The sequence below is a fragment of the Cordyceps militaris genome, assembly GCF_000225605.1.
Source record: "Cordyceps militaris CM01 unplaced genomic scaffold CCM_S00003, whole genome shotgun sequence".
NCBI classification, from domain to species: Eukaryota; Fungi; Ascomycota; class Sordariomycetes; order Hypocreales; family Cordycipitaceae; genus Cordyceps; species Cordyceps militaris.
Genome location: NW_006271971.1, coordinates 371145 through 386729, shown reverse-complemented (window position 1 = coordinate 386729; position 15585 = coordinate 371145). Strand labels below are relative to the sequence as shown.

The window sequence follows — 15585 nt, the reverse complement described above, 5'->3', positions numbered from 1 at the left end:
GCGTCGACGCGCAAGCGGTCGTCGTAAATGGACACGTCGTCCTCGTCCTCGTCGTCGTGGAAGCGGTGGTGGCGCGAGCGGCTGCGGCTGCCCGAGCGCCCCGTGGTCCGCCGAATGTCGACGTCCGTGTGGTGCTTGTCGAGGACAATGTCAATGTCCGTCTCGCGCACGTCGTCGTACGTGCGCGGCTGCCGCGGCGGCGGCGGACTGGGCTGCCGGGCCCGAATCATACCTACGCCTCCATCAGCCCCCGATCAGCAAAAACTCCACGCAGCCAAGAACCTACCGTGGTCGATATCCGTATAGTGCGTAATCACCTCGCGCTCAATCGTCGGGGCTTTGATGACTGGCGGCGGGGGGCTGGGCGAGCGCTCCGGGGAGCGGCCCCTCTCGCGCTCCACGATGCGGATATGCTCGCGGTCCAGGTCGTCGGAGAACGGCGACGGCGATCTGTCGCGGACGTGCTCGACGAAGCGCACGGTGGGGCTCGGGGAGCGCGCGACGACTACTCTCCGCCGGACGGGACTGACGGTGCGCTCCGTCTCGACGATGCGGGTGCGGGAGCGCTCCCTCGCCGGCGGCGGGGACTCGCTCCGGGCGCGGCGCACGATGCGCTCTTCCACGATGCGCGTGGGCGGCGGCGGGCTCGGACTGCGAGCGTGGCGGTCAAAGGACTCGACCTCGCGGCGGCGCAGCACCATGGGCCCCGGCTCGGCGCGGCGGCCGGCATCCCGCAGGAAGGCGGGCGTGCGGTCGCGGTGCTGGTCCATGTAGACGTCGTGCTCGCGGTCGCGCTCCAGGACGCGGACCTGGTCGCCGCCGCGGCTGCGCGAGGGCTGCGAGACGTACTCGGTCTCTTCAAAGTCTGTCGCCCGTCTGTACGACATTTTCGGTTGTCTGTCCCTGCGGTGTTCACAGTTTGCGATGAGGATCCGGGGGCGTGGCCAAACGAGGCGATGATCAAGGGGGGGGGGGGCTGCTGAGTGACGTAACAAGCGATATCCGTCCCGCGTCGGGCCGCTATCGCGGGGTCGGTAACTGGTAGTGTCAACGCTGATGCCTAGAGAGGGTTATGGAAGAAGCGAAAGAAGAGGGAAAAACGCTGCAGACGCCGAGGGATAATAGAGTTTCAACACACACACAGCACACTCACTGTTGAGAAGAAGGAAGAAAAAAAGAGGGAAACAATTGCGTGAGCGCTTAAAGCGGGTGGAGTGGTCAGGCCTCATTGCTGAATGGCCATGCGGACACGACCAGAAAAGAGGCTGGGCTGAGCGGGCGTCGAGCGGGCGTCGAGCGGGCCACCCCGTCATGCACCTCATGCATCAGCTGGCCCCCAAATGGGCCTGCTGTGGCCGATTGACCTTGTCTTTCTTCGAGTACAATACAAGAAGGCCGCCTCGAAAAAAGGCGCCTGTTTCAAAACCTGATTTCGTGTCAGGCCTCCTTCCCAGGGCTAGTCATGCTGAAGCATCACCGCAGGCTGTGTGTGCCATGCGTCGCCCACTTCAAGGCAGCACCCATGCATTGCCACAATAACCTACGTCACACTCATATTCGGCGCCTTGGGAAGAAATAACTCTGTTGCAAAAATCTATGGCAAACAATCCTAGGAAAAAAACAGTCTCTCAAAACTCCCTTCCATCATCCCGGCCCATGCCGCAACCCGTAACATCATAACCCATCATATCCCCCCTACCCACGCAAAACGACCTCTATGCAAGTCCGCGCTTGACATCCTTTGCCAGCAGGCCCTTGAGGTTCGACTCTGGCCTGGCGTGCTGCGGTCGACCACCCAGGACGTCCACAATGTCGCGCATCTTGAGCCATTCAGACAGCTTGGGCCGCCGGTTCGGCCAGTCCGTCTCCGTCTCCTCCAGCTCCTGCACCGGCGTAAACACGAGCTCCGAGCCCTTGATGCCAATAACAGAGGCGCTCAGAGCATCTGTGCTTCCCGCCAAAGTCCTTTTGCCGTAGCCCTGCAGGTGCTCCATGCACTTGATCGCGTGCCGCACCGCCCGGCACCGGTCCATGGGCGACGGGACGCCACCTTGTTGAACATGGCCGGGGATGCTCTCGCGGCTCTCGAACCGGCCGTGCGCCTCGTCGCGGATAATGCTAGCAATCAGCTTGGCGTCGTAGACATTGCTAGCCTTTTCGTTGATAAGAATCAGACGGCCGGCCCGAGACTGGCCAGTATCCTCGGCAAACACCTTTTTGAGATGCGTCACGTCAATGTTGAGCATATCGAGGCTGATACCCTCTTCTGGGATGTAAACGGCCGAGGCCCCCACTACCAGACCAGCGAGTGTAGCAATATAGCCAGAACGACCACCCTGCGTCTCAATGACAAAGACACGGCGCCGAGTAGCAGAGGCCGACTGCTTAATCTTGTCGCAATATTGGACGAGTTCGTTGAGACATGTATCAGACCCAAGCGAGTATTCAGTTCCCGGAACGTTGTTCGAGATAGTAGCGGGTAGCAAGACCATGGGGATCCGGAGTGTCGGGAACTGGTCACGCGCAATCCGCAGCTGTGAAAGTGCATGGAAAGCTTCGAATCCACCCACCATGAAGAGGGCGTCAAACTCATACTTGCCAATCAGACCAGCAATGTGGTCCATGCCGGATTCCGACGGCAGCTCTCGGTTCGTGCCAATCTCGGAGCCACCCTTGCTCGCCCACGAGTCGACTTCGAGCCAGTCAAACTCTCGGACGGCGCCGACTGGCTTGTCACCATGATGACGCGCAAACCCGGCAAACCCGTTATGAATGGCAATGGGGGTGTGTCCCCGCGAGAAGCAGTAGGCGACCGCCGCACGAACAGCCGCATTCATGCCTCCGGCAGGCGCTCCGACATTGATGAACCCAATCCTCATGCGCTCCTTGTCAGGGAGCTTATGCTCGTCGGTCTTAACGTTGGTCGTGGTGATATAGGATTTGTACTGGTCAGAGAACTCCGTGTCACGGAGCGACATGGCCTTGTCAAACTGCTTCTCCTCCACCGCCTTGGCCACAGACTTGGTTTCCTCAACAGCCTTCATCAACGGCTTGCGCACAATCTTGTTCTCGTTGATGGCGATGAAGCACGTTTCGGTTTCCGGCGTCGCCTCGAGCACAGCCTTGACGGCCTCGACACCCTGCAGCGTGCCGAGCATGCGGTCGTACGCGACTGCCGTGCCGCCGCGCTGCACATGGCCCAGCGTAGTGATGCGTGTATCAAGAGCCAGACCACCCTCCGACTTATCGGCCAGCAAGTTCTTGATTTGCTCCGGCGTGATCTTGTTGCCATCCTTGTCGTTGGCGCCCTCGGCCACAATGACAATGGTCTTGCGCTTGCCAAAGTTGCGGTGCCGTTTGACGACGGAGCACATTTCCTGTTGCCAGCAGTCGCTGACCGGCCTCTCCGGGATAAAGACAAAGTCGGCGCCCGTGGCGACGCCGGCGAGTAGCGCCAGCCAGCCACAGTGGCGGCCCATGACCTCGATGACAAAGGCGCGCGAGTGCGAGGCGGCCGTGGCCTCGATGTAGTCGACCATTTCGCAGATGCGGGAGAGGGCCGAGTAGCAGCCAATCGTGGCGTCGGTGCCGGACAGATCATTGTCGATGGAGCCTACGAGGCCGACAATGTTGAGATGCTTGTAGGGTTGGACTTGGGTGGCGGTCAGCTCGCCGGTCGAGACGAGTTCCGCGAGCAGCGAGGGCCACTCGGTGCGGAACCGGTCGGCACCGGTGAGGGAGCCGTCACCACCGCAGATGATGAGGGCGTCGATGCCGTTGAGCACCATGTTCTTGGCGGCCCGGAGGCGGCCGGGGCGCTCGTAAAAGGCCATGCAGCGGGCGGTGCCAATCAGGGTGCCGCCCTCGGAGAGGTAGCCGCGGACCTGGGACCAGCCCATCTGGCGGATCAGGTTGCCGCCCTGGACTAGGCCCTCGTAGCCTTCGTAGATGCAGTAGGCGTCGCAGCCCATGTGGATGGCGGTGCGGACGACGGCCCGGACGACGGCGTTCATGCCGGGGGAGTCACCCCCCGAGGTCATGACGGCGATTTTCTTCTTCGCAGACGCTTCCATTGCGGCCGATGGGAGATGGAGGAGTCAATGGTTGAGATGTAGCGGGTAGAATGTCGAATATCGAATCGTGCGGGAGGAGGGAGCTGGCAGCTAGTACCTGTACCTGTACAGAGTAACTTGCACTGTAGACGTAAATCAGGCCACCCAGGACAAACGGACGAATGAGTCGCTCAGCCACGCAGCACGTGGTTGCAGCAGCAGCGGCGACAGCGGGAGCGGCAGTAGCCAATGGCGCTTTTCCAAGACAATTAAAAATAGCAAGGAAGCGATTAAGTCGTGATACCAGCCAAGGTGAGCAGAGGAGTTGACAAAAAAAAAAGTCGCAGGCTTGAATCAGAGCAACGAGGGGCAGAGCTCTTATCGGTCCGCAAACAGCTTATCGCTATCTAAAGACCAAGTTAGCAGTGGTGGGGCACCCGAGCTCGGTGGTATTTAGCGCTCTGTTAGTGGCCGCTTAGTGGTCTTGCAACCGTTCTGACAGCGCCAGCCCACTATAAACTAATGCCTCACCGTACCCACAGCGCTGGAGTTTGGGAGGAGGCCGCTGAATCTTGGTTGTCAATCCCGCGATAGTGGCTGGTTGAGATGACCCGCCAAGCAGCAAAAATAGCATCATTTCCTCTCAGATCTCAGGAATAAAGTATACACTCACAGAGTGATCATGCTGTCCAAAAACCCGTCTTGTAGTCCCACTTGGTAGATGTACACTTGATGGCAGTGGCTGGCTGTCGTTGATCATGATGGTGTGGCTCAATTGGGCACCCATGGCCAGTTATGCCGTAAATACCTGTTCAACTACAGGTATACATACAATGGTCAAAAAATTTGGAGACTTACAGAGAACATAAGAACAGAACATATTAAGCTTTACTACCACCTGGGCACATATTTAACCAACCAGTCGTACTCTGGCTTTGTTAATCGCTACTAATTTCAGCCTTTTAGCCATACCAAGTAAAACAGGTTACATAGTATCAGATTGGCCGACAAACCGATCCGACCATCTTTGCAGACGCAAACGATTCCCACCTCAGAAGTCTTTTCAACCGAGCCAAGGCACGTTGGGAGTGACCTGTTTCAGATAAAAAATCCCGGCGTAGTGAAGGTCTGGTAACTTGTCGCCTAGGCGCTCCAGGGTACCTCGTCTCCGAATTCACGCGGGCAGCATGGCACTCAGTATAGGGTTGCACATCGAGGGGCTATTGTCCACAGGAAGGGCTGGGAAAAAACACGGCGGCGCATTACGATGGAGATGTAAGTCATTCTTTTGGATTTTCTCTCCAATCGCGATGGGTGTCATGCACCTACTGACGGCTGTAGTCTTAAGCATGACATACAGCGCACAACAATGCCTCTGTCTCCTCATCGCCACATTTACTGAGCCGCAAAACAGCAGGATTATAGAACAGATTTGGGAAAGTACACCATTTCCGTAGTGCCTACCGCTGGAGGGGCGAGCAACAGTGGCTTGATAGGACCTGCTCGCTTCAACGGCGACCATATAAATGCACGTCTGAATCAATTTGTCCGTGCCCGCTCCGGTTGCTCCCTATGCGGTTTTGTCTGCATCGCTAATACTAGCAGTAGCGCTGGAGTCACATCACGATGCCCCTGCGATAAAAGGCGGCGGAAGGCGGCGACGAAACCCTCTATAATTGGTTAGAAACAAGTTGTAGCGCCCCCGCGAATCCCATTTTTCCTTGAACGGATGTAGTTTGTTTGTTTGTGGCGCCCTCGTTTGTGTGATGCTACGAATTCATACCGGCCTTGTAGTAACGCAGCCATGTCACAGTGCATATGGCTGACAGAGGCATGCCCTGTAATCCTTCGTCAGTTTCATTTATTAGGGCCGACACTCCGTCCCTTTTATGGCAAGATTTACTCTGTACAGAGGACTTTAATTGCACATCGAGCTGTTGAAGAAGCCACGTGCCAGAAGCGATTCTCACATTCCCAAAGCCTGTTGAGAGGTTTCCTTTGAATTTAAAAAAAAAAAAACAGCCTGCGCATTCTGCCTCGTGCGCACACTCTGCTACCCAGCATGGTCCTTACTGTGTATTTGGTCATCTACCATTCCCAAGCGCGAAGACGTACCCCCGCTCACTGGTCTATTATGGTCACGGAAGGTGAACGCGAACAAGAGGGATTCATATACCATGTCGTGGGCTCCAAATTCACTGGCTACCAGATCCAGATCAAGGAACACTACAACCTCGCTGCAACCAATAGACGCCATACAGTTGTTCTTCTGGGCTGTATGGATGAGGCATGGCTAGACTCCCTTGAAGCTGCTGCCCACTCAATTGCCCTGCCCAAGAAGAGTCCAAATTTACTGGACCCATTTGCTGTAAGAGCAGAGGCGACTTGCGATACTACAGTGACTAATGGAAGTGTCTAGGGCGAGGGCTGTCAAACCTGGGCTGGGAACTTTGTCCAACATTTGGTCGATTTGGGCGCAATCGATCAGTCAGCTATTGGCCTTCTTGGAACGTCCCCGACCGAGTAGAGTAGTCGTTGGGCTTGCAAACTTGAGCAGGGTTGTATGCCTAGACTCAATCACCACTAGAAGCGGTTGGAAGAGTTGAACCAAACCTAGTACTGAGCTTGCTAGAAGAAATACTATACGACCGGATTCGCTAGATCACTGAGTCGTTTATCCCACAAAATTAAGTAAATGAATCAGTAGCCGAAAGCTTGAGCATATGTCTCGAAAGTCATCACACATTCTGGCTCGTCCAGAAATTGTGGTATGTAATCTTTCTGCCACTCTGCGCCATACTCGGCTGTATGCTCAGCTTTACAAAATTCCCAATAGTCCGGATACCATCCAGATTGCTGCCAGTCTATGACGGAGATGACACGATGGGGCTTTTCCTGCGATATGAGAATATTGCTAGGATGAAGATCGGAGTGCGTGAAAACGATACCGGCGTCGTCCGGTAGGCCGTGTCGGTATGGATCTGGTATATCAGAGGAGTCGGTATCTGGCCAGTGTATTTCCATCCCCAATGTCAACATTGAGGAAAGCCAGTCGTGAAACTGTTTCACGTCTGTGAAAGGTCCAGCGCGTGGCAGAACTCCATTCGTAAAAACTTTATCGGAGAGTGGAGCACGGTTTATATGGCCTTGGACTATGTGTCAGTAGCAAGCCGGCCGATTTGGTAGCATAATAAACGTACCGACGAATTGCTGGCCCGGTTCTTGTCGCAGGGAACGCAGCTCTTTGAGCATATATCGTAGCTCTGTACAAATTTGCGTTCGCTCTGGGCGCGACAGAGCGCTCCAAATGTTCTCCAGTGTGATGCCAGATACGAGCTCCATGAATAGATATGTCAAATCGCCATCCCGAGCCCAGCCATATATTTCTGGCACTGGGACGCTGGGCAAGGCGTGCTGTAGCGCCCAGAGGCACTGTCCCTCGGCAATGGAAACCACGGGCTCGCTTCCAAACTTGACCAGCAGGCCGAGTTCTTCGAACCGAACTGGCGGGCGGTGTTTGCAGCGTTGGAAAGACGGTGCTTGGGTAGCGCTCGTTGCAAAAATCTCCGAAAACGTGGGAAACGCGGCGTTTTGCCCATTTCGCAGAAAGAAGGACGAAGACCCGAAAGTGACGCATGAGCCAGAGGGCAGCGATTTTGTTGATATCGTACGAGATGCTTCCATTTCGTGTGGAATGCCGAGGAACCCAGATGCTGAGTCTTGAAGCTCCGGCTGTGGCTCAGTCACACGGTACAGGTGGAAACAGTGGGTGGTGAATGGACACTGGAAATTCGGCATGCGTTCCGCCAGTGACGGTCAAAGGCTTCGCCCCTATGTATAGCAAGGCATGCATTGATCTGCTCCTGCCGCGTTTATAGATGGCGCTACGTAGCTTTGAAACAGGATGATGATTCACATCAACTTGGCTGCTCGCGTTAGCGTCCCTCGGCGGCGCGTAGCCTGCCTCTGTAAGCCATATGCACTGTTGACATGGCTGCGTTATGAAGCCCGTAATCAATTCGTACCTGCATCACACGAGGGCGCTATAAACAAACAAGTTTAAGGAAAAATAGGATTCGCAGGGCGCTATAACTTATTTCTAACCAATTATAGAGGGCTTCGTCGCCACCTTTTATCGCAGGGCCTATAAAGTAATAAGTATTTTATTTATAATTTAACTACCTTAATAAGAAGAAAGATATTCCTTTATAGACTACTAATAGTCTCATTAATTGCGGCTATGAAAGGCGTGTAAAGTTGATCCGGATCTCCTGTAGGGGTTCCAAAGCTCATCTCTCCCTCCTCGTCGTGTGGGAAGAGGATCTTCCTGATCCTAAGACAGAGAGGCTTGGCAACAGCTAACGACTGTGGGAATTCGGCCATAATACGTTTAAGCCCATTCACACTCATATGACCTGCTTTACAATCCGCAATGTCCTCAAAGCTGCCGATTTCCCATCGTCGTAAAATGCTCTGCTTAGGCGGCGTCTCTCCACATCTGAACTTCCACTTAGTCCACACTTCACGCGCACACATCCAAATCAGGACGTAGAAGAATGACTCTAGGTCGTGGCGATAGGTATGATCGACCGCACACAGCACCTCGACCGCCATAAACTGCATCGTGCCAGTCTGGTGCCGCGCTCCGCTCGCGACGCTGTCTCTCACTTTCGCTAGATCAAGGTCGATAAGCATGCCCTTGAAGTCACCCGCTGTCGTAGGCTGTGTAATAATGATGTTGTTTGATGATATGTCGCGGTGGAGAATGTTGCCCGTCACATACAGGGACCGATGAGCCTTGATCGCATCTCGGAGCGACTCAAGCAGTTCTCTGACCGATTCAAACGCGCTGATGACACGGCCGGCTGGCGAGACGACGAGGCAGGAGTAGATCCTGTTCTCCCACAGGTCCTCGCTAGGAGCGTACAGGCTCGGTTTCGTCTTGCCTGTCGACAGCTGGTCGTTAAATTTCGTAGGCAGAAACGACTTGCCAGACGCGTTAATCGGGTGGTCGGACCATCTTGGGGCCAACGGCGCGTCTTCATTCCGGAACCGGTGACGATGTCGCTTAAAGTCCAGGCCCTTCCGCATCTGTGCAATGGTCGTAATTTGACGATGCGCGACCACTTTAGCCACTCCCTTAACGCCTCGAAGCTCTGCAAGCTTAAGCTGTTCCACCTCTAGCTTCCGCTTATCCGATGCCCACGAGAACTTCGCGACGTTGCCATCTTCGGTCCTATAGCAAGTAGTCCCGCGACACACGATGGCCCTCTGCCTGACCATAGCCTTGTCCAGCCTTAGCCTTTTTTCGTTGCCGCTTACGTCGTCCACGGTGGTATAGCGATGCACACCCTCTCGCTCAGTGAATATATCCAGGCCCATCGCGTCGTTATCCATCGTCGCATACCCAATAATGGCGCGCGCAAAGTTATCCGGCTTTTTGTGAATGTTGAATCGCCCCGAGCTATAGGGCCCAGACCGATCAAAGACCCAGAGCTCCATCTCATCAGCGCAAAGGGTGAACGCGTGGACAAATCGGCGAGTTGGCTGGTCGGTGAAGACGCCTCGCACATACCGCGCAAGTTGCAGAAAATCTGCCTTAAATCTGCCGCTGTCAAACGACAACTTGAGCTCTCCAACAACAAGGACGTTCTTATAGTAGAATGTGTTGTTTCCTTCGGCGGCCGGCGTCTGAAAGAAAATATCGAACTGGCCCTTTCGTTCCTGAAGCTGATAGGCATGTGTGGTAGTGTGAAGTTTGTATTGTGCATTCGGAAAGAAATCATCTTCCAGACCACGCAACCATTCCCAGACAGAATCTTGTTCGGGGATGGAAGGAAAGTTCACCCATTGCTCTCCGTTGTGCGCTGTCATTATCCCCTGTAGCATGGTTTTATTTTCCTTGTGCCAGCGCTCAGAGTCGAAAAACTTGTCCCAAAACCCTCCGACGCCGCGAAAGGTACATTTTCTTATTTCCTCAAAGAGCTCGAGTTCGACGATCTCACGGTTTTCGGTGTCGGCAAGTCGGCTCGAGCTGGACCTGATGGGTGTCGCGTTGAATGTCGGCGGGATGCTGATCCGTGGGGGTGTCGACGGGTCGACGGCGGCGACGAGGTTGATGACGGCGGTCCAGATATCGGTGTCGGAGTTGGTCTCGAGGGCGTTGACTAGCGGGCGAAACTGATCGAACTTGAGTAAGCCTCCTCGGACGTTTTGTCGTATGGTAAAGAGCCTTGATGCGACATTGTGGCCTCCATCTGACGAAGGAAGGTTGCATGCGGCGGAAGAGTCAATTATCGTTTGCAGGAGGATGGCGATGCCATCACGCCAGGTTTGATTGGAATCATCCAAATTGCGTAATTTGGCCGGGAAACAAGCCAGCAAGTCATTAAGCGGATGGTTCACGATGATCTTAATCTGCTCATCGCTGAGAGGCATTTTCGAGGTTGATGAAAGAAAGAGGTGGCCTTTACCCCTCTGCCCTGACTTGCCTAACAATTCATTTTGCTAGCCGGACCGACCACGTGATTTTTAAAGGTGGGTCATTCTTAAGGTACATTGATTTAGGTGTATATCAGACACAAATCGATGTACCCAGAGAATAACGTTCAATTTGCCTACACACACACAGCTTCAAGCCCTCCAGAGAGCTCTCAGAGCCCTGGAATTGGCTTAGAAAACGCGTGTTCGCTGTTTTTAATCAATGTGCAAGCCCTGGCACGGAACAATCGTTCATCCGCTACCCATCCGCAGATTCCACAGCCACGGCCACGGCCACAGCACACGATAAGGTTAAGTTATAGCGAGCAACAATTGGCGATAACACAGGGATACGCGGAATAAGAGTGGGGAGCTAACGCGGTACATTTATTTTACCGTGACTTACTTGTAAATCTAAGTACTAAAATAGACTAACCTAATTTAGAAAGAGCGGCAGTCACGTGGTCAGTCCGGCTAGCAAGTCTCTAAATTTAGGTATATATTATATATAAATCAATATATCTAGAAAATAACGTGTTTTTTTTAGTTAATTACCCCTATATATATATAGCTTTAAGCCCTTTAGAGAGCTTTTAAAGCATTTAAATTTACCTAAAAAATATATTTTTATAATTTTAATTAATATATATAATTTAATATAAAATAACTATTAATTTATTATTTCTTTATAAGCTTTTATAATTATAATAATAATAAAAAAATTAAATTATTATATTATATATAGTTAATAATAAGTAAATAATAATAAGAAAATTAAATTTTATTAATATAATATATTACCTTTATAATATAGTAGTTTTATAATATAGAGTTCTATATAGGTTAATATATAAATTACTAGTTTAAATCTAGCTAAAAGTATTCTAAATAATTTTTCTAAAAGTTAAGTAATATAGCCTATTTCGGGAACAGCCTGGCCTAGGCAGGGGCAAGGGCAATAGTAAGGAGGTAGCGCGCGCGCTAGAGGTAAAGAAGATATACAATTATATATAGTTAAAGGAGGAAGGAAAAGAATAGGAATTAAGAAATTTAAGACTTTTTAAATATTATAGTAAATAGGCTAGCTAGCTAAGTAGCTAATTAAAAATAATAATAATTAAATATATATAATTATAATACCTTCCCTACCTAGTATAGTAAATATAAAGAATTATATATAGGCCTATATTAAACTAGGGATTTAAAAGGGGTATAAGAATATAAATAAAGTAATTATAAGGTAAGAAGTAAAGATAAGTATAAAAGTATATAGAAGTAGAAGAGTAGTAAGGCTATCTTAACTAATTCTAGGTTAAATAAAGCCTTATAAAAAGAAAGATTCTTACCTATTTAGTATAAATAATATAGAAAATAAAGTATAAAAGCTAAAAAGAAGAATAATAAGGGTAGGTATTATAGCCTTTTATAGCTATTATTATATCTACTTATACTTTAAAGTATCTAAAGGTTAGGACTTAAAAAGGACCTTTACTATATATAGTATTTAGCCTAGGCTAGAATAGAACTATAAAGAAAGAAGGTTAAGAAGGTTAAGTAGGGGATAGGTAGATTTATTAGCTTACTAAGTTTTATATATTTATACTTATTATTATTATTTTTTACTAAGATAGGAGTATATTACTCTTTACTAGGAATTACTCTAGAATTATACTAAACCTATACTAGAATTAGGGTTTTTCCTTTAAGTACTTTAGTTTTTTCCCTATCTTATAAGTTATAAAAGTACTAAATAGACTAATTAGTCTAATTAGTATAATATAATAATAATAATATAGCTAATTTTTAAAACTAACTTATAAGGAAATATAGATAAGGTAATTATAATAAGCTAAGGTAAAAGCTAGAAAGTAATATATACTAATTACTATATTATCTTAGCTTTTAATTAATAAAATAAAGCTAAAAACTATATATATACTATAATATATATTATTATTATATTATACTAATTAGATTAGCTAGTCTATTTAGTACTTTTATAGCTTATAAGATAGGGAAAAAACTAGAATACTTAAAGGAAAAACCTTAGTTTTAATATAGATTTAATATAATTCTAAAATAATTCCTAATAAAGAATAATATACTTTTTATCTTAATAAAAGATAATAATAATAAATATAAATATATAAAACTTAGTAGGTTAACTAACCTACTTATTCCCTATTTAACCTATATATTCTTATAATCCTATCTTAATTTAAAATAGGTATTATATATAGTTAAAGTCTTTTTTATATTTTAATTCTTAAATACTATAACGGACTAGCCCTAGAGGGGCTTTGGGGGCAACCAGCCCCGCGGCCGTTAAGGGCGCAAGCCCTAACCCCCTTAGCCACGAGGCCAAAAGGATTCGTAATAACAATACTGACTTGTTATTATCTGGTTGCACCTATAAGGGTTCCTTGCCGCGCTAGCCACTATGGAAGGCGCTAGGCCAGAGCCTAGCCCGTAATATACCCTCTCTCTCCCCAGCGCGTCCACAGATAGGCCACAAACCACCCAGGCTCTAATGCACAGCCTGTAAGCCTAGGTTAAACCGTGTTCGCGCAGCCCCTTTTGCATCTACCTACGTCACGGTTTAAACCTATAACCCTAGGTTAGTATTACTATATATAATAGACTAGCCCTAAAGGGGCTTTAGGGGCAACTAGCCTTATAGCTATTAAGAGCGTAAGCCCTAACCCCCTTAGCAATAAGGCTAAAAGGATTTATAATAATAATACTAACTTATTATTATCTAGTTATACCTATAAGGGTTCCTTACTATACTAGCTACTATAGAAGGTACTAGGCTAGAGCCTAGCCTATAATAAATACTTAAAAATATAAATAAATATAATAATTATAAAAAACTATAATATTTATCTTTATTATTCTTTTTTTTAGCTTTTATAGTATATTTTTTATATTATTTTTATTAAATAAATAAAAACCTTATTCTTTATAATACTTTATTTAATTTAAAACTAATTAAAATAGCTTTATAATTTTTTTATTTTTATATATTTTTCTATTAATCTTTATTTTTTATTTTATAATTATTTTATTTATATTTTTATACTTTTTTTAAATATTTAATTTAATATAAACCTATATATAATTCTTTATATTTATTATATTAAATAAAAAAAGTATTATAATTATATATATTTAATTATTATTATTTTTAATTTATTATTTAGTTAATTAGTTTATTTATTATAATATTTAAAAAGCCTTAAATTCTTTAAATTCTTTTTTTTTAATAATATATAATTATATATCTTCTTTACCTTTAATATATATACTATTTCCTTACTATTACCCTTAGCCTTACCTAGGCTAAGCTATTCTTACTCTAGCTGTTAAACTATGTTAACTCTCCTTTCTACTAGTTTCTCCTTGCTGCTGTTGCTATGCTTATACGCTCTCCCCCTTCTCGCCCTCGCGCGCCTCCCTGGGCCGCTCCCGGTCCTGTCCCGACGTTGCTAACCCTTCCCCAGAATAAAATAAAAAAATTTAACCACCGCCGCCGCCACCATGGTAAGTCGCCTGTTTTTGGCCCGCTGGAAGCGGCGGAGTTGGGGCGGCTCCGGGCCTGGCCCGGGCCGCGCCCGTTTTTTTTTTTAAAATCTTCTGTTTTGTGCCCAGGTAAAAGGGCGGAGTTGGGCCAGTGCCGGGTCTAGGCCATGCTAGGGTGGGAGTAGGCTAATAGCCTAATTTACTAAATTTCAAATTGAAAGTTAATTCCTTTCTATATATATACTAAACTAATATTAATATATACCTAGTTTATTCCTATCTTACTATATACCTATATTATTACTATTATTATAGGCTAGGCTCTAGCCTAGCGCCTTCTAAGAGTAGCTAGTATAAAGCCCCTAAAAGGGGCCCTTATAGGTGTAACTAGATAATAATTAGTTAGTATTATTATTATAAATCCTTTTAGCCTTATAGCTAAGGGGGTTATAGCTATAAGGCTACTAATAGCTATAGGGCTAGTTACCCTTAAAGCCCCTTTAGGGCTAGTCTATTATATATAACAATACTACCCTAGGGTTATAGGTTCAAACTGTATAGTAGGTAGCTACTAAATAGAAGGTAGATTAGCGCTGTGTACAGACCTTGGCCTAGGCTTACAGGCTATGTATTGGAGCCTAGGGGGTTTATAGCCTATCTATAGCGCTAGGGAGAGGGAAGGTATATTATAGGCTAGGCTCTAGCCTAGCGCCTTCTAAGAGTAGCTAGCACAGAGCCCCTAAAGGGGGCCCTTATAGGTGTAACTAGATAATAATTAGTTAGTATTATTATTATAAATCCTTTTAGCCTTATAGCTAAGGGGGTTATAGCTATAAGGCTACTAATAGCTATAGGGCTAGTTGCCTTTAAAGCCCCTCTAGGGCTAGTCTATTATAACTATACTATATTTAACTTAATTTTAGTTTAGTATTAATCTAAATAAGGTTTTATTAAGGTATATAAGATGCTTAAGTAGAAGAAGTAGAAGGTTTATTAAATATAAGTTGTAAGTAGGAAAAGTGGATTAAATAGGTAAAAGAAGAAGGAAGAAGAATTATAGTATTAATAGCTATAAAGATTATATATAAATTATATAGAGGGATTACTATGCTTTATAGCTAGAGACTATAGAGACCTTTCTTCTACTTCTAAATAACTACTAAATACTCTAATATAGAGTTAATATAAGTATTCTAGAGTATCTAAGTATTGTGACTAATAGGGCATATATAGGGTAAGAGGTAAAGTTATTATATTATATAACTTCTATCTAGTTATATAGTATAGGTAAGTGCTAAATATACTAGGTAATAGGAGATTGTTCTTCTAGCTTTAGAGTTGCTTATTATTACTTCTACTTAATCTATATTAACTAAGAAAAATAACTAGAAATAACTATAAGAAATAAAATAATAACTATAAGGAATAAAATAATAACTATAAGGAAAAGTAGTAACTACTATAGCTACTATAATATACTATAATAGTAGCCTAATTCTCTTACTTACTAATAGGTATAATAGTACCTATT

The 15585-nt window shown here is 46.7% G+C and overlaps 4 protein-coding genes across 4 annotated transcripts in view; 1 reads left to right on the top strand and 3 right to left on the bottom strand.

Annotated features, from left to right (window-relative positions):
• The window catches only part of CCM_03726 (uncharacterized protein), a gene marked incomplete at both ends in the record, with an annotated part of 2030 nt that extends 801 nt beyond the window's left edge, over positions 1 to 1229 (bottom strand). The window contains 3 exons of the mRNA XM_006668875.1: positions 3 to 232; positions 287 to 865; positions 1154 to 1229. Coding sequence (XP_006668938.1) covers positions 3 to 232; positions 287 to 865; positions 1154 to 1229 — 885 coding nt within the window. The remainder of the gene's footprint in view (positions 1 to 2; positions 233 to 286; positions 866 to 1153) is intronic.
• A 486-nt stretch (positions 1230 to 1715) lies between these two features.
• CCM_03725 (6-phosphofructokinase) lies at positions 1716 to 4073 on the bottom strand (the record flags this gene model as incomplete). The annotated part of the gene is made up of 1 exon (XM_006668874.1): positions 1716 to 4073. The coding sequence occupies one exon, from the start codon at positions 4071 to 4073 to the stop codon at positions 1716 to 1718; it is 2358 nt and encodes a 785-aa protein (XP_006668937.1).
• A 2041-nt stretch (positions 4074 to 6114) lies between these two features.
• On the top strand, positions 6115 to 6579 carry CCM_03724 (uncharacterized protein; the record flags this gene model as incomplete). The annotated part of the gene is made up of 2 exons (XM_006668873.1): positions 6115 to 6420; positions 6472 to 6579. 2 exons carry the CDS (start codon positions 6115 to 6117, stop codon positions 6577 to 6579), a joined length of 414 nt encoding a protein of 137 aa, XP_006668936.1.
• Positions 6580 to 6752: 173 nt separating this feature from the next.
• On the bottom strand, positions 6753 to 10490 carry CCM_03723 (serine/threonine-protein kinase Sgk2; the record flags this gene model as incomplete). The annotated part of the gene is made up of 3 exons (XM_006668872.1): positions 6753 to 7198; positions 7253 to 7555; positions 8477 to 10490. 3 exons carry the CDS (start codon positions 10488 to 10490, stop codon positions 6753 to 6755), a joined length of 2763 nt encoding a protein of 920 aa, XP_006668935.1.
• Between the last annotated feature and the right edge of the window lie 5095 nt (positions 10491 to 15585).